A 21,983-nucleotide genomic window follows, 5' to 3' on the forward strand; every position below is an offset into this window, starting at 1 on the left:
CATACACAAGCACACTCTCTATCTCTCTGTCACACACACACTCTCTCTCTCTCTCACACACACATACACACACACACACACACTCTCTCTCTCACACGCACACACTCTCTCTGACACATACACAAGCACACTCTCTATCTCTCTGTCACACACACACTCTCTCTCACTCTCACATACACACATATACTCACACACATACACACGTACATTCTCACACACACACTCACACTCACACACACAAACAGGATTGCACATAAAATGTATAAGCAGTCAGCATTCATCACCTTATACACCTAGGATGCACATGTGTCATGAATCCCATACTGGTTTTTCATGGGGACATTTATGCAGACTTTTGTTCCAACCAATCACTGCACCTGCTGATTTCCCTGATTTACACACTTTCAACCAGACAGGAGGGAACTAATCAGTGAAACCAGCAGGTGAAGTGATTGGCTGAAATGAATACCTGCATACTCTCGGCCCTCCCTCCATGGCACATGATTGGGCAGCACTAAGTTAACAAATGTTGAGGACCTCTGGATGCGAGACAACCGTTACTATCAGAAATTTAGCTGGGCAGCTCAGACCAGCAAGTGGCAGCAGGACATTGTACACTAGCTGGAATAAACTTTCTTCCTGGAGATCTACAGTCTGTGGGTTTTCACTCCAACTCAAGCAAAGCACACCTCATTCAACAGCCAGAGCAGGGCTGCCCGACCCTGTTCCTGGGGACCTACTGTCCTGTACCAAACAGTGCACAGAACAGGGCTGTCCATCGCTGTTCCAGGAGATTTACCGTCCTGTAGGTAAAAAAACACACCTCATTCAACACCTAAAGACCTCACTGAGCTGCTGATTAGTAAGGCCAGGTCAGGTGTGCCAAATTAGGGTCGGAGTGAAAACCTACAGGATGGTAGATTTCCAGGAACAAGGCTCATCACCACCGCTGTGCGCTGTGTCTGTGTATCCAAAAGAATGAGGTCTGTTTAAATAACTGCAACCCCCAACAGTGCTGCTTTCTCTCGGAAGACCCACTGCAGAAGATATGAGAGGGAAGATGTAACATATCTGTGGGAATATTTGAGTTTATGTTGTTTTCAGATGGAATCCAGCTCCTCTAATAAGGAAAAGCAATGAGACAGCTAGACCAAGTGACAGAAGTCAACGTTTCTGGCTAGACTTTAATATTTCATTTTTTTTTAATTTTTGTGAACATGTATTTATTTATATTGTTTCAAGAAGTCTTTGCAATGCAGGAAACTATGTACAAAGTATTTGAGGGAAAAAATTATAGTTTTCAAATCTATGTAATTTCTTACTAAAAATATCCATATCCACAATTGTGAATTAATGTAGTTACTGGGCAAATTGATAAGCAGCCCTTATTTTTTTTTTTTTTTTTTTTTTTCTGAAGCATGCCACACTCAGTAATCCTGCTTCATGATACAGGCCCCTGTTCCATGTTTTACTCAGCGCAGTTATCCAGCTAACTCGGTAGTCCTGCTTCATGATACAGGCCTCTGTTCCAGGTTTTACTCAGCGCAGTTATCCAGCTAACTCAGTAATCCTGCTTCATGACACAGGACCCTGGTTGAGGAGGCGTTTCCACACATTTGGTTTCCTAGGAGACCAGGCCAGCTCCCCCCACGTTGTCGTGCTTCCCGTCCCACAGACACGATGCCAGCGCCTTTCAGGTTTTTTTTTTTTTGTTGGCGAGACGGGGCTACAGAATCGTGACGGTGGCAGCGGCTTTGCGCCACTGTGCACGTGGGCACAGTCTCCGGCGTCCCCACAAAAAAAAAAAAAAAAAATATATATATATATAATATTTGAGTCTGATTCACACCCTCTCGCTCAGTACACCCACGCCACAGATATTTATCTGAGCTTATATTCGTCCATTCAGCCACTTTAGAGCCCTGTATAGAGAAATGATTGGGTGAGGAGCGGAGATAACACCATATAATCAGCATCCCAGCCAATAGGAACAGTCAGCACTTAAACATGTCATCAGCATTCCAACCAATGGGAGCAGTCAGTACAAAAACATGCAACATAAATTTGAATGCCAGAACAGGTGGATAAGGAAACGTAAGAAGTTAGTCTTGATTTATTAAAAGCTCTAATGTGTGGTTGCTCTGTCAAGGATATTCCAACGTGGCCCTCAAATCTACGCATATTCCTGTCTCCTGCCCAATGCATGCTGGGATAGGCTCCAGCACCCCCTGCAACACTGGCCAGAAATAGGCGGCTTAGATATAGGATGGATTGATGAACAATGCAAGGGACAGAGTGTACGTCTAAGTGAACACACAGCGAGCAGAACACAGCGCATCATAATAACTTAACACACAAGTCCGAGTGTGAGTGCATAGTGGGCATGTGTTCAGTGTAGCTTTAGGATGGACTTTCAGATCTAGAGAAAGGGCAGTTATGAATACAAGAGGGATAACCTAAGCAGGCAAGGATGCCCGGGACAGAAAACTTCACACTCCTCAGATTACCATATACAAAGCTGTTCCTGAGCAGTATCAGTCCCCACACACCTGTACCTAACCTGTCCCCACACACCTGTCCCCACACATGTGGGGAGGTGTGCGGGACATGTGTGGGGACAGGTCCCCACACACCTGTCCCCACACATGTCCCGCACACGTCCCCACATACCTGTTCCCACACACCTGTCCCCACACATGTCCCCACATACCTGTCCCCACACATGTCCCCACACATGTCCCTGCATATCTCTCCCCCGCATGTCCCCACACACCTGTCCCCTACATGTCCTCACACATGTCCCCATACACCTGTCATCACACACAAAGTATTACAAGAACATAACATGGGAATGTAATGTAAATCAAAGTGAAGTGAAAGGTACATTCACCCATTAATATAATGACCATTCATTTTCTATAGGCCCAAACAATTTAAGTTAAAATACGCAATAAAAATTTAAACATTAAATACAAAAACTTGCTGCTTCTGAAAACAGTGATTATTGGCAATTATATGGTAATACAGTCATTATTAAATTAAAGCATTGATTGAGAGAGTACTAAATAAACAGGAATACAGTCTTAGGTACAAATTGTATGTTAGTTCCCGTTAACAGTCATTTATTAGAGCTATATTTTCTTTAGCAGCAAGTGACAGCATCACAACATGCCAAGGGATGCACAATACACCTGTGGTTACTGACAAAAGCATTTACAATGCCCTTGTAGTGCTCACAAATGTGCTATGTAGAGGTTATGAAGGAGTTCCATAGAGCTTATGAAGGAGTTATGTAAACTCTCATGAAACACAAGTCTACCATGAGATAAGAACCTTAGTTTGACATGCTAGCGCTATGTAGGTGTGGCCATGCCGGAAGGGCCTATCTGTTTAAGTAAATGAATCATGAAAACAGGTCAACTTGAATATCCAGATTTCACCCTCTCGTGGGCAGGAGCTGGAATCCACTTCTTTTCAAGTCTCGTCCATTTTTCCTGTGTCCATGAAGAACACGCGGGGAAATAACTAAACGGCAATTCCAGGTGAGTTACCACAACCTTCATCTGCATGAAAGAAAAAAGATATATATTTGTATGTATATACAGACAGTATATATATATGAATTATCGCCTTATTTTTCTTACGCAAAACAATGTCCAAACAACAGTCTTCTTCTGGCTATTTAAAGAAGGTGATTCAAACACCACTGAAAGCGTTCAACAATCAGTTCCATAACACGTTAGACGTATCATTTCCACTGTCCGAACTTAGTCACGGTTCAGTTTGGCCGTCACCTGAACGTTCCGTTTGAACAACAACGCAGAACCCGCCCCTTATGTCAATGGACGGCGTAGGCTTCGTTCTAGCAATGCTGTGAATGAGCATCGTCGTACCTACCGAGGGGGTCATAGTATCCGGGCAAACTTTGGACTGACGTGGCGGGTTGGAGCGGTCGTCTGGGGAAAGATGGGCGAAGGATGCCTTTTTGGGGAGAAGAACAGCGTATTCGGGAAAACAACTTCACACAGTAATGCCATATAACTGTGACGCACACATGTGACTCCATTTTATTGAAACTACATAATTTCCTGTGCAATGCTGACAACTGTCCAGCTACAAGACTGGAAGAGTGTTAAGCATACCTGGACTTCTTCGATTGCGCACACCTGGTGTTGGTGCAGCCGTAGTAACTTCTGGCACACAATAGCTGTACCTGTGGAGAGACAAGCAGGCACGGCAGTGGAGCTTTGCTAGTATATAACCCAGTAATAAAGAGCCTTTCTTTTCTCCCTGTAGACTACAGCTTCCTTTTAGGACAGCTCTGTATCAGAAGCATTTATTTTATTTAATTTTCCTATTTTGCCCCAGGAAGAAATGCACAAAAATGGACTTGGAATTGACTGAGCTCTGGGAAGCAAACTTGGGCTAGAGCTCCGGGCAGGTGCCCAGAGTCGAGGAAGACAAGAAAAAAAAAGAAGAGAGAAAGAAAGAGAGAGGTTTTTCTAAGTATCATGTTTAATGTACTGACCTCCTGCGATCGGGAGAGGCTGGGATCACATTGGCGGAGCCTCTCTCTCTTGTTCTGTCTTGTTCTGAAAATGCAAAAACACAAACTCACACAATATTTATCACATTACATAATTCATTTACTTTTTTTCAATCTGCCTAAAGTGTATTACAATCATTACACTTGTATGCAATACTAGCAGCTTCAATGATCTCACCTTTACCTAAAATACACTAAAGCCTACCATATTCTGGTGAAAATCAATATTTTTCCATCCAAGCCATGTGGACGATACTAGTTAATTTAAATGACCTAATAATGTTCTTAAAAACATCATTTTATTTCATGATATAGCCACTAAATATATCATAAATGTGCTAAACAGATATAAAATCTCAATTTAAAATGAATAAATATATAAATTAAAAAATTAAAAAATAAATAAAACAAAAAGTAAAAAAAAAAACCTTAAACTCATTGGTTTAACAGATATTGGTTATTGATTTGTTCCATCATATTGCATGCTGGGAAAAGCAGTTTTACAAATGCTCAGTCAGTCCCTTGGCATAGATGGTAAGTTTGTACATTTGTAGTAGCAGAACGTTTAGTTGTGTGTATCATTTGTTCAGGGTGTGTAATAACCATCCCCAGTACTCACGGTTCTGAAAATATCTTGTCATTCTGTCCATAACTTTGCTCTTCAGATTGAGCACGTGTTTATCCACATCCGTTTCTTCTGGAACCTTCCCAGGGTTCTTTGCTATGAACTGAGCCCTACGATATCATTCTAGAGTCAGGCTTCTGTATAATGATGATGATAATAATAATAATAATAATAATAATATAATAAAAGTCTGTTTGTTATGTTTTTTCAATTCCCCTTCATGTTCATTGCTTTGAGTGTTGACATTACAATAATAAAATGCATTACAATATCTACTACTACTAATACTACTACTGACAATAATAATAATAACAATTATGATTATTATGATTATCATGCTTGTTATTATTATTATTATCATTAAAAGGGGATTCTATTGCTCTCTTGTGAGCCATTCCATAGTTTAGGAGTCCATGCAGTGAAGGTTTGACCTGCTGAAGGATATAATATAACACAGGGTTCATCATTACGAGGAAAACATAGTGATGAAAACAATTAACATACCTTCTCTTTGTGTCCTTGTAGTTCTGAAATGAAGCCCCAGACATATTGACTAATTAAACATTAACTAACAAATCTAATTCATCTACACATCAAAACACATTGCACATTAATACACTCAGGGTGTATGACGTGTTGATAATGACTGGGAATACGTATTCTTCACAGTTGGCTATTCATTCAGCAGTGTATTGTACTTGTGAGTTATTACAGATTATCAGCTATTGTAGATTTGCTCCCTCTTCGGTTTTGTGTTTGTGCTGTAAGGCTCTCTGGATTAGAGTGTCTGCTTGGCGACAGCATGGCGAAAGGTGTCATTGGTGCGAGGTACTGAAGTTTTTGCCCGCCTCTATTTGAAGTACGTTGTAGTCTGTGGCGTCCTGTGCAAACCGCTACCGAAGTTACCTTCAGCAGCACGATGTCTTTGGCTCTGAGGTCCTCCTCCATGGCTTTAATCACGTCTGATAGGGACTCTATGTCGTCGCTCAGGTCCTCCGTCATCCTCTGCGCCAAATCTGCCTTGTCCTTCACCTCTTTCCTCAGGGCACTGATCCTAGACTCCTCCTCGTTCCGCAGAAACTGGAAAAGTTTGTCAAACTCCGCCCGGATCTGGTTCTCTGTGAACTCTTTCTTGCTCTGTGTGAGGGAGCGGTTGTTGTTTATCAAACTGCATTTTTATATTGAGTTATGAATCACACACAATTTTCACAAGTGATACTTTTTTTGGTTCATCCTGCTCACCTTGAGGTTCCTTTCTGTCCTCTCGCAGGTCTGTTTGGTTTTCTCTAGGACTTTAAGGTTCTTATCCAAGGATTTCAAATCCGCTCTGATTTCCCCCTGTAAACAAAATGTGTGTGTGCGCATGTGTGTGTTTTGCTTACTGTTTTCTGTATTTTTCTGAAGCACATAAGACAGATTTCTGAATGGTAATGTGCTATACAAACACAATTATTATTATTATTATTATTAGTAGTAGTAGTAGTAGTAATAGTAGTAGTAGTAGTAATAATCGTAGTTGTTGTAGTAGTAATAGTAGTAATGCATCTTATTAATTATGTTCACACTCAAAGCACTTTGCGGGTCAACGTGAACAGAAAGTGAACGAAAAGCAACAGACAGCCACTGGTTTCTTACCCTAAATGTCTGAGCGGCCTCCTTTACGGGCCGGAGCGTGTGATTCTGGTGTTTCACTGACGCCTGGCAGACGACGCAGATGGGCTCCTGGTCCTCCAGGCAGAAGAGCTTGTGCCTCTCCTGGTGCAGCGAGCAAAGCTCCTCGGCCCGGGCGGGGATCCTCCACCTCCTGAACGCGCGGACGGCCTCGCTGGGCCCCGTGGACGGGGCGCTGGCGGCGGCGGCGGCGGCGGTGGTTGGGGCAGTGCTCCGCCCCCCTCCCCCTTTGAAGGCCTCGCACAGGTTCCTCAGGGCCAGGTTTCGGTGGGGCTGCTCGCTGCTCTGCTGACGACAGACGGGGCACCTCTGGATCTGGCGGCTCCAGCACTGCTGCAGGCACTGTCTGCACAAGGTGTGGCTGCAGGGCAGGAGGAGGGGGTCCTCGTAGATCCTGTGGCACACAGGACAGGTGAGCTCTTCTTCCAGGGGCGAAAACGCCGCCATCCGCTGTTCCCTGTTGCAGAACTGCCTCTCAGCGCATTCAGTGAGTTCTAATCTCTTACTTTCACTTCAGCTACTGCGAACCTCTCTCAAATTTAGCCTTATTATTCTTTCTTTTTAGCTGATTTTCTTTTAGTTTTGTCTCAGTTTGTTTCCTTTTAGTTTAAAAAAAATTTTTTTTTTTTTTTTTTGTTGGTTGCTGTTGTTGCTCTACAGCTGTTATGTTGAGGTCAGTATAATTATCACCTCCTGACTCCGCCGAGCGTGCATGACAGTCTGAGCTTTCTGACTCTTCACACGCCTTAAAACCTTCTGTTTCACTTGTATGTTTTCATGGTCAGACATAGCTGAAACTCGTCCAAGTTTTTAATCTTCAGACGGGTGTGTGCCGAAAAAGGTGGGCGGGGCTTTACAAGAAAGGACCCCCTGCAGCTTGTCTTTTAGAGGAAGGAATTCCGTTGTACCAGTTCAGGTAATGTCTCTGAGATTTACTGATATAGGTAGAGCACTTCCTGAATGGCCACACCCAGAAGCGCACACCTGATCTCACAGTATAATGGAAGGGGTACTGTGACATTAAAGTAGACTGTATCACCGGCTTTTTACCCAGGTCGATTAAGGTATCTCAAACAATACTCTTATACTCAATACTCGGTACTTATTGAGACTGAAAAGGAAACGTATCATGAGGTAATTGACAGGGATAAGGTAATTACTGTGGCATAATATACAGCAGGGCTACTCAGCTCGATGTCCTGCGGGCCTACAGGTTTTTTTGGTCCAACCATGCGCTACACCTTCAGATTTCAACTATATTGGCGAAGCGGCTTCAAACTCGTCTCCCCCCTCCTTTCTTCCACCCACCCCCCCCCGCCCCCGCCCCCGCCCCCGCCCCCGCCCCCGCCCCCTTTCCTCCACATGCTTCCGGGTAGGAGACGAGAGGGAAAAGTAATGAGCATTTACCCTCAGCATTTACGAATACAACAAAGCCAGAAGAAAATGGTGGACAAATGCCGGTTATGCTCCCTGAAGGCCACCTAGAGAAGCATGGTCAGAGAGTATCCACCAATCCCATTCAGGGTTATTCTGTCTCTTCTAGCTTACTTTGTGATTGGTGGAGCTCCTTTCTGGTTTCCGGGCAAAAATTGATCACATTAATGTCCCATCCCTAATTCATTACCCTGGCCGATGCCCGAATCAGTGCACTCTCCCACTATTGAGTATGCAAGTCGTATAAAACTTTCATGTGACTTATATACTCAATAGTAGCCGAGTGCGCTGAATTAAGGCACAGCCCCTGGATTTGTACAGGAAGTGGATTGCATCAGCGGCCAATCGTGGAGCAGCTGCAGAGGTGACATCATTCAATCTCCACCATAGGCCATGGCAACAATATCTGACCTCCAGAGTGAAATGAAGAAATATAAGTTCATTAGGAATTAACGACTGAATTCCTGCCAGCATTTTTCCATTTATCATGCGATAGTTTCACATGAAAAATCATTTAAATCATCAACCGCATTGGATTTTTGATAATTATAAAAATGTGCATGTCTGATTCTTTAAGTGATAAATGATCACTTATTTATTTCGACAGACTCTTTTTTTTTTTTTGGGAACACAGCCAAAGAGGAACCGCATAAGAGGATTTGTTCTTCTAATAAAAAAAGATCAATATGTACCTTATACGAAATCACTGCCCTATGATTTTAGGCGCTTACACTGTGTGCCTGTTTGAGTGGTACCGGTGAACAGAAGAGAGTGCAGTCCTGTTGTTTTTGTTTACTGCATTCTAATGTGTACTCCTGCTTTGTGACACACATAAAGCACTGTGTGTGCGTAAGTGACACCTTCACTCAGATATTGCTCATGTAAATCAGATGAATGCACTTATCTTCTCATACATTGTTTCTGTTTAATTAATGTAATGCATTTAAGTGCATTGGCTTGAATCTCAGAGCGTGCGGGTTCAACTCCCAGGCGGTGTACAGCCATTTTACATTTCAGCAGCATAGGATTTAATTTCTGAAGTGAACTGAGTGTAACGTTCAGGTGTAAAGAAGGTCAAATTAAACTCTGTATTAGAGGCCATGTTCCAAACCACAGGTGGCAGGATCCAGTCTTAGAGGGCTGCAGTGTCTGCAGGTTTAACTCCAGTCCTGGAGGGGGCGCTGTGTCTGCAGGTTTAACTCCAGGCCCGGAGGGCCGCAGTGTCTGCTGGTTTGATTGTGTGCCACAAAACAGGTGAGGTGTTAAACCTTTGAGGTGTTTACCTCACCTGTAAACCCTTTGAGATGTAATCTCACAAATATGTGATTAGAATGTTCTAAACTGAACATTCCAATACTGATGTAACAGTCACTACTGGTGACTGACAGCAACGGAGTTCTAGAACACTGACTTCGGCGTTCCAAAAAAAAAAAATGCTCTAGGTGGCCTTCAGGGAGCATGCGGGAATGTTTTTAAGGACACGCTCGGTTCTGCGGGTTTAGTTCCGTCCCCGGAGGCGTCCGTCTCGGGCACGCCGGTCGCCGCTCTCGGCGGGCCTCTGCAGAACTTTTTCATTTATTTCTTTTTTTTTTTTTTTAAGTGTTTCTTCCTCCATTAATTCGCGGAGGAGCCGGTCGGCTGGTCGGCCGGCGGTGGCGGCAGCGGCAGCACCGCGCATGCAAAGCGCGTCTCGTTAAGATGAATGAAAACCGCCGCTGCGGGCGGGCGGGGGGGCTGGCAGGCGGGCGGCTCGCTGTTCCGCAGAGCCAGACGCGACTCCACGCCGGCGGTAACGGCTCCGCTGTTTGCCGGGCCGAAGGTCACTCACATGCTTTTTAAAATTTTTTATTTCTTTAAACGTTACCTTCCTCTCAACCTTCCTCTCGGGCAACTGTGGTTTAATGAGTCTAGGAAGGAATGCAGACAGGTTTTTTTTTTTTTGTCAGTGTTATTTAAGTGGAGGGGATTCGCGTTGGATCCGATCGAGTCCCTGCACAGGCAGGTGAGCGACTGTCTGACCTTTTCCGCAGCTGACAGACGAGGCTCAGAGAGTGGGGACGGACGATTCGTCGCCGATAAGTGACTGTGAGTGCCATTTGGCAGGCGAGGCACTTTTGGCAGCAAAAATGATTCTGTCGTGTCGTTATGATGGAAACGAAGAATTTCTCACAAGCCGGCCGCCCCTGTTCAGCACAGTCACGCCTTTCTGGACTTACTGAAAAACAAAATTTATTTTAAATGTTAGTTTTATTTATTTTTATTTATCTATTTATCTCATGAAAATACATACCCCACACCTCCCTTCTCAATCTTTTCCTAGTTCCTCCATAGCATGTTTCCTGTGACCTGATTACAATTTCCTGGTGAATCTGACTGCTTCCCAACATTTAGACAGTCATTTTGATGTATGAAATTATTCCTCATATTATTAAATTAGCTTGTGATAACATGTAGTGTGGATGACAGTTTTCCACTTTCCATACAGCAAACCTCCATCAGAGTTTCAGGATTTTTAGCGAGCTTATTCAAACATCACAGCACAGTCCTTCACAGTTGCAGGTTTATGACATCATTATTTGTGCTGAAAAATACAAAAATCGTTACTTCCTCTGACACGTGCTAGGAGAGAAATCCTGGTTTCCTGTGCAAGATTTTCGTCACTGTTAAGAGAACGCATCTGTTCTTACAGTTCCTGTTTCTGGCCACTAGATGCGGCCAGTTCCCCAGCCCTACTTTCTGGCTGGACCGCAACAGCGGGGCCAGCCCTACAAACACGAATGTCTGTGACTGAGTGACTGAGTGACTGAGTGATGAAGTTACACCATTGGTCGGCTGAGTTATGAAGTTACACCATTGGTCGGCTGAGTTATGAAGTTACGTTGTTTTGTTTCCTTGTTCAAAGTTTTAGTGAAGTCTTACTCCAGTTACCTTTCTCTCCCATGTTTGTTTCTGCATTGGGAGCCAGTGGTGTGAGCCTTGGGATACGTTCATTTTCCCCATAAATAACAAAATCATCATCAGATGACAAGTGGAAGGTAGAACACTGACATTTATTTAACAAAAAAAAACAAAAGAAAAACTATGAAAAACTAAACGATAATCCATTTTTAATGGATTTTTATGAAGTACCTTGCTCACAGGTCAACAGCAACAATGCCCCACCAGGGAATTGAACCCATCAAGCTCAGAATTACAGGCCATCACCAATATAACACAGAGAGCCCTTTAACTGGGCACAGCATTAAGGGGCAGCCATGTTTTCAGCCTTTAAAAGCAATACTTCCCTAAATACCAATCATTTCCTCTAGACACATTCTGAAACTCTTATGCCTCCACACTCATTAATTAAATTCCTTCCGGCCAAATGTCTTGAAGGCATCCCTTGTAAGGGAAAATAAGGGCTCTATAAAAAGGGAGTACAATCAATGGTAGCTTTAAATCACATAAAACCAAATGAATTCCCCCTGAACCCACAATTCAGGCTAACATCATTTTTTTAAATTTTTTTTTATAAACTGCTCTCAAATTAAACAGCATCCATTTGCGAACTAATAATTTTGTTTCCAAACCTTCACAAATAAAATTATTATTTTTTTCACATTTGACCAAAAAGTACTTAAGAGAAGTAATTTTTAAAAAGAAAACAATAAAAATGTCTTGGATATTGTTTTACATATAGGCCTATATATTTTTTCCAACAGGTGGACTTGGTTGACTCCCCGAGGCAAGACCACCTGCCAGTGACAAACGGCGTGCGGCGTCCTTCAGACGGAGAAGCAGTGCACCCTGGGAAATCGCACACCACTTCCTGGTAGGGTTATGGGAAGCGGCAGGCGCTGCTCTGTCAAGCGCCAGGCAGCCTTTAATCAGCGACAGAGACGAGCATCGCCAGGGCCTTTTCCTTCCTGCTTATTCAGCCACTCTATTAATTTGAACAGATTTAGTAATTACTCCCGCTCTCCTATCGATTTTCCCCGCGGCTGGGCTCGGAGGGAACGGGCAGGTATTAAAGCAGTTTCAACGCCGCTCCGTCTGAAGAAGGCCCGACTCGAACGCATCGGACTATCTCTTCGCCAACGTGCGCTCAAGATAATTAATCGCCCGAAATTCACTGCGCACGGACGTGACTGTCTCTTCTATGCATGGCAAATTGTGGTCACTCACTCACTCACTCACGGACGACCCGAGAGGGACGTTTGGTGGGTCGCATGCGCAGGTGGTGCTTCGTTAAGTAGGGTGCACGCAGCAGGTGCACACATGCACACACATTCACACATTCATACACACACAAAATCAGTCAGTTGAAGAATAAAAAATTAAGCTGTCGTGTTCAATTAAAGAATACCACTGGCTCAGAGGCATATATATATACATATATATATATATATATATATATATATATATATAATACAGAAACACAGCCAAAAGCCTCCAAGATAAGGTGAAGAGTCACATGAGGGAATGTTGACGCAGAAAATTAAATAAGATGAATGTTCCTTTGTACTCAACCGACATAAATGAATGTTGCGCGCCTGAAAATTAGTTTAATGGACATTTGATCGAGCTGTGCATGGAGGCGATGGGAATATTACCAGCTTACTCTGAATTACCGATAATTAAAATATTCTGACACATGAGTTTGGCTGTCGCTCAGATCAACAGGTTGGGCTTGATCAAAACCACGTATGATTGGGGTATGATGTGCAGAGGAGAGGGGGATAAGAGGACACGTCATTAAAAATGTACAATGTGTGCGGGGATCCCAGAAAGGGCAGGCATATCCATGGCCAGCCCTGAAATTCAACCTCCTTCTATCTTGGGTCAAGTTGGGGTAATGAACAGAACTTTTATACGTGTGTGCGTGTGCATGTGCGTGTGTGCGTGCACGGATCTGAGTGGGTGTGTGCGTGCCTGTGTGTATGTGAATGTGTGTGTGTGTGTGTGTGTGTGCGTGCGTGTGTGTGTGTGTGTGTGTGTGAATGTGTAAGTGGTGTGGGTGTGTGTGTGTTTATGTGTGTCTGTGCGTGCCTATGATTGTGTGTGTGTGTGCGCGTGTGCGTGCTTGCGTGTGTGTGTGTATGTGGGTGAATGTGTAAGTGGGTGTGGGTGTGTGTGCTTATGTGTGTCTGTGCGTGCCTGTGAGTGTGTGTGTGTGCGTTTGTGTGCATGTGCGAGTGTGTTGTGTGTGTGTGTGTGTGAGTGTCTGCGCGTGCCTGTGTGCGTGTGTGTTACAGCTGTACACTGCTCATTAATTGGTAGGCTCTGTGGGCTGAACAAGCCCTTCAGTGTGAAGCGCTCTGTGATCTTTAGATGAAAGGGGTGTGAATCTCAGCGGGCAGCCGGACAGTCTGTGCCGTGGGGGACCAGTAGCCTGTCCTTTAAGGACTGACACAGTCTGGACTGCTGTTAGGTTTTGATCCATTGCACTGTAGTTGGGCCTTTACATAACTGTCTGGCTATCTGTAAAAAGTGCAATCAAGCGCAACCCACCCCCCCCCCCCCCAACGTGCTTATCAGAGAGTAGTCAGACTTTATCTCCTAGTTGCGGTCAGCATTGTTGTACTGGTTATCGACGTGCTCTGTTTCTGTGTTCCTCATGACCTCAGCAGCCCGCAGCTCTGACACGGGACCTCAGGGTTACGAGCTTGGGGCGTTCCCGTGGTTACCGCGTAGCGGCCGTTAGTACCGTAGCATGGCTGCCGGCTGGAAGCTTGCCGCCAGACACTTTCTGAGCCCCAAAAGCTTCGAAGCTGCTTCGTAAGCATACGCCATTCGTTGGGAGCAGTAAAATGGATTTCAAAAGTAAATCAATAAACAAATGCACCACCACAACCATGACTAACTAAACCAACACCATCCCCCCAACACCACACAAACCACCAACATCACACCCTAACCGTGACTAGCTACACCAGCCCCACCCAAATTGTCAACACCACCATGATATCCCCACCAAGACCACTTCCAACAGTACTGACACCACTTACCGACATTAACAACTGAAACACCACCTACCCCACTCCCCCCTCCAAACAAATACCCCACCAAAAAATAAAAAAATAAAATAAAATGAACAGAATGAAACCATGACTGTGCAGAAGAGAAGCCAACGTTTAATCAAATCAAACCGGAGAAGAGAAGGAATGCTTAGTTCTGAATCCTCTGCTAAGAGAGTGCCGTAAATATTGATTAAGGGTTAAAGGCAATTAAAATAATGGAGAGATGGAGAGAGAGAGAGAGAGAGAGAGAGAGAGAGAGCGAGAGAGAAAGAGAGAAAGAAAAAATAAAAAATAAAACCGGGAGACTCTGCCAAAGTGTTCTTGGCATCGCGGGCATTCACCGTGAAGATGGTGGGCGAGTCTGATTTAACAGCCCTGGAGTGTCTTACAGGAACGGCCCTCCAATATGTCTTCCGTCTACGAGGTGGAGGTGGAGCGCTGAGCCAAGGCCGGGAGAGGCTTCAGCTAAAAGGAAACCGACCGAAAAAAGGCTTAGTAAGTATTTAAGAAAATGGCTTTCCTGACAATTAAAACCCTGAGTAACACGGAATAAACAAGCTAAGCATTTCATTTCTGTCTGGTCTGCATGCTTCATCACTCACTGTTGTGGGAAAGCAATTTAAATAATGATAATGATGATAATAATAATAATAATAATAATAATAATAATAATAATGAGTCTGTATAGTGACAGTTAACTGTCCAGGGTGTATTCCTGCCTCTTACCCAATGCATGCTGGGATAGGCTTCAGGAGCTCATGTGACCCTGACCAGGATGGATGGAGGGATGGAGGGATGGATGGATGGATAGTGATAGTGATAGTGATGGTTGCTTTCAAAGTTTAGTGGTCTAGCTGCAGATATGTTGCAGTTGTGCAGCTGTGGTAGCCTTTGCAACAGAGCGTTCTCAGAGCCTGCAAAAGTATGGGGGCGTTGGGGTTGGGGTAATCTCCCCCTAATCTTCACGATCACAATCGCCCCTCTGCCCAACGGCGATCACATTTTCCTCTCCAGCTCTGTGTCTGCAACCGCCCCACCCACTCAATCTCAAGCTGTGAATGTGCTCTACTTGCTGTACAGTACTAGCCTGTGCCTGCCAGTCTCTGGTGTCCTGGTGTCCTGTGGCCTGTGGCCATAGATGCCTTTGATGAGACAGACAGCCCTGACCTCTCCTAATGGTGGTTGCCTTTGATCTCACCGCCTCATACCACACAGATACCACTCACCTCAACACACACACTCACACGCACACATACACACACACATACACACACACACTCACACACACACACACACACACGCAGAGAGAGATGTGTCTAAGAGATAGAGAGAGAGCTAGAGAGCTAGAGAGGGAGAGAGAGAGGGAGAGAGAGAGAGAGAGAGAGAGAGAGACAAGGCGTGCCAAGGTTCATTTAAAGTCTGAACAGAAGGAGGAGACCGTTCAGGGGTCTAGCTAGGCTCTCTGGGTAATTGCCGACATTAGGCATTTTGCCAGCGCAGAAATCAATCCAATAAATGTGCTTCTGAGGCATGCAAATCTGTCGTCTTCTGCACTGTCATGCCTTGGACCAGAGAGAGAGAGCTAGAGAGAGAGGTTGGTTGGCTGGTTGGCTGGTTGAGAGACAGACAAATTCTCTAAAAGCGGAACAACACTTTATTAACAAACAAGAATACTTACAACAAAAGAGTAACAATGAAGTAAGCCAATTAGCATTGTAAGTGCAAATCAACCAGCCAACCAACCAAACCAACTAACCAACTAACCAACCAACCAAACCAACCAATCAAACCAACCAACCTCCCATTGGCTAGCCCATCAACTGAGAGGAGAAAAAAAGACAGGCTTTGAAACAGCCTAACTACTGTGTCCTCAAAATATATACCTTCAAGTGAACATACTGCCTACTCTTCAGATAATATCTTTTAGTATGCGATGGGCAGTATGCAAAATTTTTTTTAAATCCATACTTTTTTGAGCAGTACTGCAGAAGTGTTGTAAGATGCCCCGCCCTATAGTAAGGAGGCTCTGCCTCTTTCTTCTCTGATTTATGGGATTGAGAGATGGCTCCGCCTCTTCCTCTCTGATTTATGGGATCAAAAGATGGCTCCGCCTCTTCCTCTCTGTGGAACCTCCTAAAAAGTATGGTTTACTTCCTGAAGTATAGAGGCCTCTACCCTCTTCACACACATATATCATGTTCAGTGAGGGTTAAACCAGGTCATGGAGAGCCTCAGTGCCTGCAGGGATCCCCAACCCTGATTACAGTAGATCCCAGAAAAGTTTTATTAGTAAATTACTGAACACCAACAAAAACCAACCAGCACTGCCTGTGGCTCTCCAGGACCAGGGTTGGCCAGTAAAGATCTTGTTCATTAACCTTCTTAAAATATTATAGCATCGGGTACATAGTAGTACTAATGTATTTTTTCATCTCTGCGTTCGCTTGAATTTCAGCACAAGGCTGTGTGGGAATCGAAGACTTTTGACAGCTTGGAAAGGCCGTGGGCTGGTCACGACAAAACCGAACCGCGGTTCCGGCTGCATCTGGAAGGGATCTGTCATCGGTTCAGCCCCTCGTCTTTCTGAGAAGGGACGAGGAGCGAGGCTGACAGATCGCCCCCCCCCCCCCCAAAAGAAAAATGTTAAATATCAAAACGCCTTCCGCGTCCTCCCACTGTAAGACGTTCTTGTGGGCGCCAGTTCCATCTGCTGCCACCTCCACCGAACATCTCGATAATTAAACCAGAAGCTGTCACAGCTCAAAAGGCGCCAGTAAAAAAAAAAAAAACCACATACTTCTGATCAGGCTAAACTACAAGTTCATTCGAGGAACATTAATAACACACCCGTGTACACACACAAACATGCACACACACACATAACACACACACTCACCCACACACAGGGATTCTGTTTTTTGCAATGCCCGTGACATGTATTTCTACATTACATTACAGTGCTTGTAGTTAAAGGGTATTTATTTCAGTGCAGGCCAAAGCTGAACCCTATTAACATTCCTTGAATGAACTTGTAATTTAGCCTGACCAGAAATATGTGGTTTTTACTGTGGCCTCCACTAAAACATCATGATAATTAAAGCAGAAGCTGTCGCTGTTCGAATGGCATCCGTTATCTCCACGGAGTTATAAACCCATCGTTTCTATGACGTATGACTACAATGACCACAACTATTGATCTTCACACTGAAGTCGATAATCAAAGTAAATCATCTTCATCAGACGATTGCAGTGAATTTACCGTAATTTTATTTGCGAAATTCGTTTCGATAGCGGTGCACCCAGAAATTTGTATCAAACCTAATAGGCCATGGCGCCAATCTCCTGGACCAAAAGGTGTGTCGATGCTGCGTCTATGGTGGGCCCATATTTGGCCTGTATTTGACCAATAGTAGGCCTATAATGGGTCTATGGTGGGCCTATACTGGGCCTATAGCAGGCCTATAGCATCTCTGTGTTTCAAACCTTGGCGGCCTTTCCTAACATCTTTAATGCTGTCTGACTTCAGCCCTGATGGGCGGGGCTTAAGGACGTGCAGTCGCTTAAAGCCATATGTGCAAGAGAACAGGCATGACGATGCCACACAAACGCACACTATCAGATGAAAAGAGAGGGAGCAATGGAGGAAAGGAAGAGAGGAACGCCTGCTTTCTGGCACTCTGCTCTCCCGCAGGTGTTTTCAGTTTAACCTCCACATGCCGAACAATGGGAACCATGTTTTACATGGGGGTGCGGGCCGGGGGCCGGGGGCAGGGGGGGTCATGCGCAGTGATGTTTTCTTTGTGTTTTTACAGCCTGGAAGCAATTTTTAAGCTACCAGGCTGCCCGTATAAACTCCGCCCCGGCCGCCCACCCCTCCACATTCTGAAAGTGCACGGGAAATCCCAGACAACTTATTTCCTCTACATTTGTCCAGGCATTTGAGGAATCTCCCCCTCCCCTCCCCTCCGCCTCCCGCCACCCACCCTGTCCCCCCTCCCCAAACACTACCCCCCTTACCCCTCAGCTCTCAGCTGGGCACACCGCTCGGTTTGGGTACAGTGCAGTTCGGAGTGCTGTTTCTTATTTGCTCTAACTGTCTAGATCCCAGCCCGGGTTCTGACCCGGGGTGGAGAAGGGGTGGTGGGGGGTGGGGGGGGTGGCAGTTTGAACCCGGGTGAGAGATGCTGGGTGAGGCTGCCAGCAAGCAGAATGTCTAGAGGGGCACTACTGCCATGTCAGTGGGCCTTGGCATCAATAGGGGGCTGCGGGTGACTGGGGGGGGTAGGGGGGTGCTGCTAAACTGCCATCTGAAAAGGTGAGCTCGTTTTTTTTGTTTTTGTTTTTTTGGAACGCTGCTTATTTTTCGTTCGTCAGCGATTCATTCTATAAATAGCCGGAGACCTGGGGAAATCTAGGGCACTGTCACAGCTCGATTTCAGACAACGGCAGTCATTTCAATCCAGTCGCAGCAAGGCCACGGGGGCCCAGAGTGTTAAATGAGTCCGGCCGGTGAAAAAAACAAAAAACAAACAAAAAAAAAAAGAACATGCACCTAGGATAAATGAAATATCTGGACTGTACGTTCATATAAATACAGTTTATAAATGTATCGATGCAATCAAGCTCCTTCTCTAGATGTGGGAAAAAATCCCCGCCAGACTGATCACTAAGTGGAAATGGATTCATGTGTCTTTACTGTCCATCGTTCACAGAAATTGGCTGTGTCACTGTTTTTATCTCCACAATTTATTGTTTTGTTTTTAATGATAACTATGACTATAACATTGTTTTTTTTTTTTTTCAAATGTAACGTCCTAAGAATATGTTAAACTGACCAAGAAAACATGTCTCATGCGATAGTGATCACATTTTCAATGTTTGTGAATGTAGCGTTCTCTGTTCGCGGCATTAAAGCGCGCTGCAGTGACAGCTGTCTGCGTCTGATGTCGTCCGATTCGTAGACAGTCACGTGCTTCCACTGAGGCAAAAAAAACGATGATAATTGAATTTTTCAGCAATACTTTTATGTGCCATTCTGTGGTTTCAAATGTATGCACCGCAAGTATGTTCTATCTATGCCTAAAAAACTCCAACCAAAATGTAACCCAAAACTTATGAAAATTGAATATTATGAAATTGTATTTGTGTGAAATTAATTATCAACACTTCAAAATATTGTAAGAATATTGTTGAGAATATAGATTGTGAGAATATAGAAATTACTACTACCTTTAGACATTACAATATATTACCCTGCTGTGAAAAATTTGTATCATTATATTTTAATATGAAGAAAAATATATTTCCAATATATTGCATTCACATAATGCAGTGTAGGAGAGAACTGAGCCTCTGCCTGCGTAGCTTGTCTTCGTTGGATGACAGTGACTGTTTCGAAATATATTTAAAACAATATTTTTAGAGAAAGCCCACATATTTCCATTATATTGCAGTATATTACATTTGCACAGTGCAGTGGAGGGGAAAACTACCCCCCCCCCCCCACACACCCTTTGCATAGTGCATGTTTCCTGGGTGACAGTGACAAAATAAATCTCCTGAGGGGATGTCTTTAATTACCTGCAGGATGAGGGAGACTGAGGCCGAGGTGCATGTAGGTCAGTCTCAGCCCCGCCCACCATAAATCTGGCCAATAGAAGGGAAGCTGTGTCACGCAACACTGCCCAGTTGATTTAAGGCGCTGCTTGCCCTTGGCCTGGAAGTAGGCCGACATTCAGGCAAGAGTTTGGTCATGCGCTGCTTCTCCATGTGCCTTTCTTGCCCCCTGTTGTCTTCTCTTGGCTTGTGTTTTCAGGGCTGAAAGTGTGAAGCAGGAGCTTTTTTTCAGTCCTTTAGAAAAGATGCGGTGTGCCGGACCCTATTATGCATATGTCATTTATACAATGAGCTCCACATTGCGCCTTGAAATGGGGGGAGACCCTATATGTAAGTGCTGTCAATTCTATACGGTCAAACCAAAGTGTATAAAAGCGCTCTTTAATAAAAGCTGAGAATGGGAACTATGTACTACATTGTCACAGGAGATATATGACTAACATTATTATTATTATTATTATTTTAATCTTATCCTGTTTCATCTTATCCTGCAAACAGTGGGTATTTTTTTGCACCATGAAAGATCTGCTTGTATTTTTCTTTTTATTCTATTCATTTTTTATTATTGTTGTTTGGAAGGGAAATTACACATTTCTTCCCCTCTGAGCTTAAATTGGCTTGACTTGCAAGACCTCTTACAGTCCATAAAACACAAAGCGCTCGTGTCATGCTCCCCGGACCCCTCGTTTACGAGGGTTTTTCGCCGGAGTTTAAAATGAGCCTGGCGCTCCCAACGAGCTCACGGCAGGTAACCCAGCAACCGGTAGAAGCCTCGGCGTCAGAGCAGAGTGCTGGAGAGCGATCAGAGACTGAGGCGGCTAATGGAGGCGATCGATCGCTCAACTGCAGTCCTGTGTGCGTGGCACTCCGCACCACTAGGTGGCAGCAAAACGGACGAGAAACCACAGATCTGCTGACAAGAAATTTCGGCCTTCTGCAAGATCATCTGGTTCCTTCAAATAATGGTGACTTCCCTTAGTTTGCTCTCTCAGTGTTTGGTCCTGAGCCTGCCAGAGGTCGGTGGGCTCCCCCAATTGAGTGTAGTTCCACTCGAGGATTCGACCCATTTCCCCCCGAGGCTTGGTTTTTCCTTGTCACAGTGGCTCGCTAGGCTTGCTTTTGTGGGAGTCTAAGGCCGGGGTCTGCTGTGAAGGGTAGTGTCACAAATACACAAGATATACAATTTTGATTTGGCTTGATTTAATTTACAAACTTGCCACTTTTTGAGTGAGGGAACGATCATGCGCCTGCCGGGTTTTACCCCTTTGAAAAATGTTCTAGAACTCAATTTCCCTCAATTACCAGCAGTGATTGTGACATCAGCATTGGAATGTTCACTGAAGAACATTCTAACTGCCTGTCCGTGACCGCACACCTCACAGGGTTAATGAGAGCCTCATCGCTCCCGCTGAGTAGACGGTAGGGAAGGAGAGCGTGTTTGCAGTTGCAGTCACACAGATGAAATGAAGTCTGTTAATGCGCAGGATGGTGGTAATTGGAGGGGGTGGGAGTGTCCTCTCTTTCTCTGTGTCATTCAGCCCAATGACACGGAGAACTGCCAAGCCAGTACTATGGAAAGTGCTGGGCATGGTACCAGCAGCTCACTGAGGGAACGAGGCTCTGGAGTCTCACACACACACACACACACACACACACATGCACACACACACCTACACAAGCACACACAGACAGACACACACACACACACACACACACATGCACACACATACACACACACGCACACAGACACACACACACGCACACAGACACACGCGCACACACACATGCACACACACGCACACACACACACATGCACACACACACCTACACAAGCACACACAGACAGACACACACACACACGCACACACACGCGCACACACACACCTACACAAGCACACACAGACACACACACACACACACGCACACACATGCACACATACACACACACTCACACACGCACGCGCACGCGTGCACACACACACACACACACATGCACACATACACATACACACGCACACGCACACACACACGCACACACACACACACACACACACACGCACACACATGCACACATACACACGCACACACACAC

General features: G+C 44.8%; 1 protein-coding gene and 1 long non-coding RNA gene across 2 annotated transcripts; both read right to left on the bottom strand.

Moving 5' to 3' along the window:
- Positions 1-2,085: 2,085 nt before the first annotated feature.
- Positions 2,086-2,673, bottom strand: LOC118225510. The gene is made up of 2 exons (XR_004764840.1): positions 2,634-2,673; positions 2,086-2,574 (listed from the first exon to the last, which is right to left on the bottom strand). It is a non-coding gene; the product is annotated as an uncharacterized LOC118225510 (long non-coding RNA).
- Positions 2,674-2,690: 17 nt separating this feature from the next.
- LOC118225489 (tripartite motif-containing protein 35-like) lies at positions 2,691-7,445 on the bottom strand. The gene is made up of 9 exons (XM_035413958.1): positions 6,807-7,445; positions 6,414-6,509; positions 6,078-6,308; positions 5,676-5,698; positions 5,166-5,281; positions 4,529-4,592; positions 4,143-4,213; positions 3,898-3,981; positions 2,691-3,563 (listed from the first exon to the last, which is right to left on the bottom strand). Exons 1-9 carry the CDS (start codon positions 7,287-7,289, stop codon positions 3,526-3,528), a joined length of 1,206 nt encoding a protein of 401 aa, XP_035269849.1. The 5' UTR covers positions 7,290-7,445; the 3' UTR covers positions 2,691-3,525.
- Between the last annotated feature and the right edge of the window lie 14,538 nt (positions 7,446-21,983).

This window comes from Anguilla anguilla, chromosome 4 (assembly GCF_013347855.1).
Source record: "Anguilla anguilla isolate fAngAng1 chromosome 4, fAngAng1.pri, whole genome shotgun sequence".
NCBI lineage: Eukaryota > Metazoa > Chordata > Actinopteri > Anguilliformes > Anguillidae > Anguilla > Anguilla anguilla.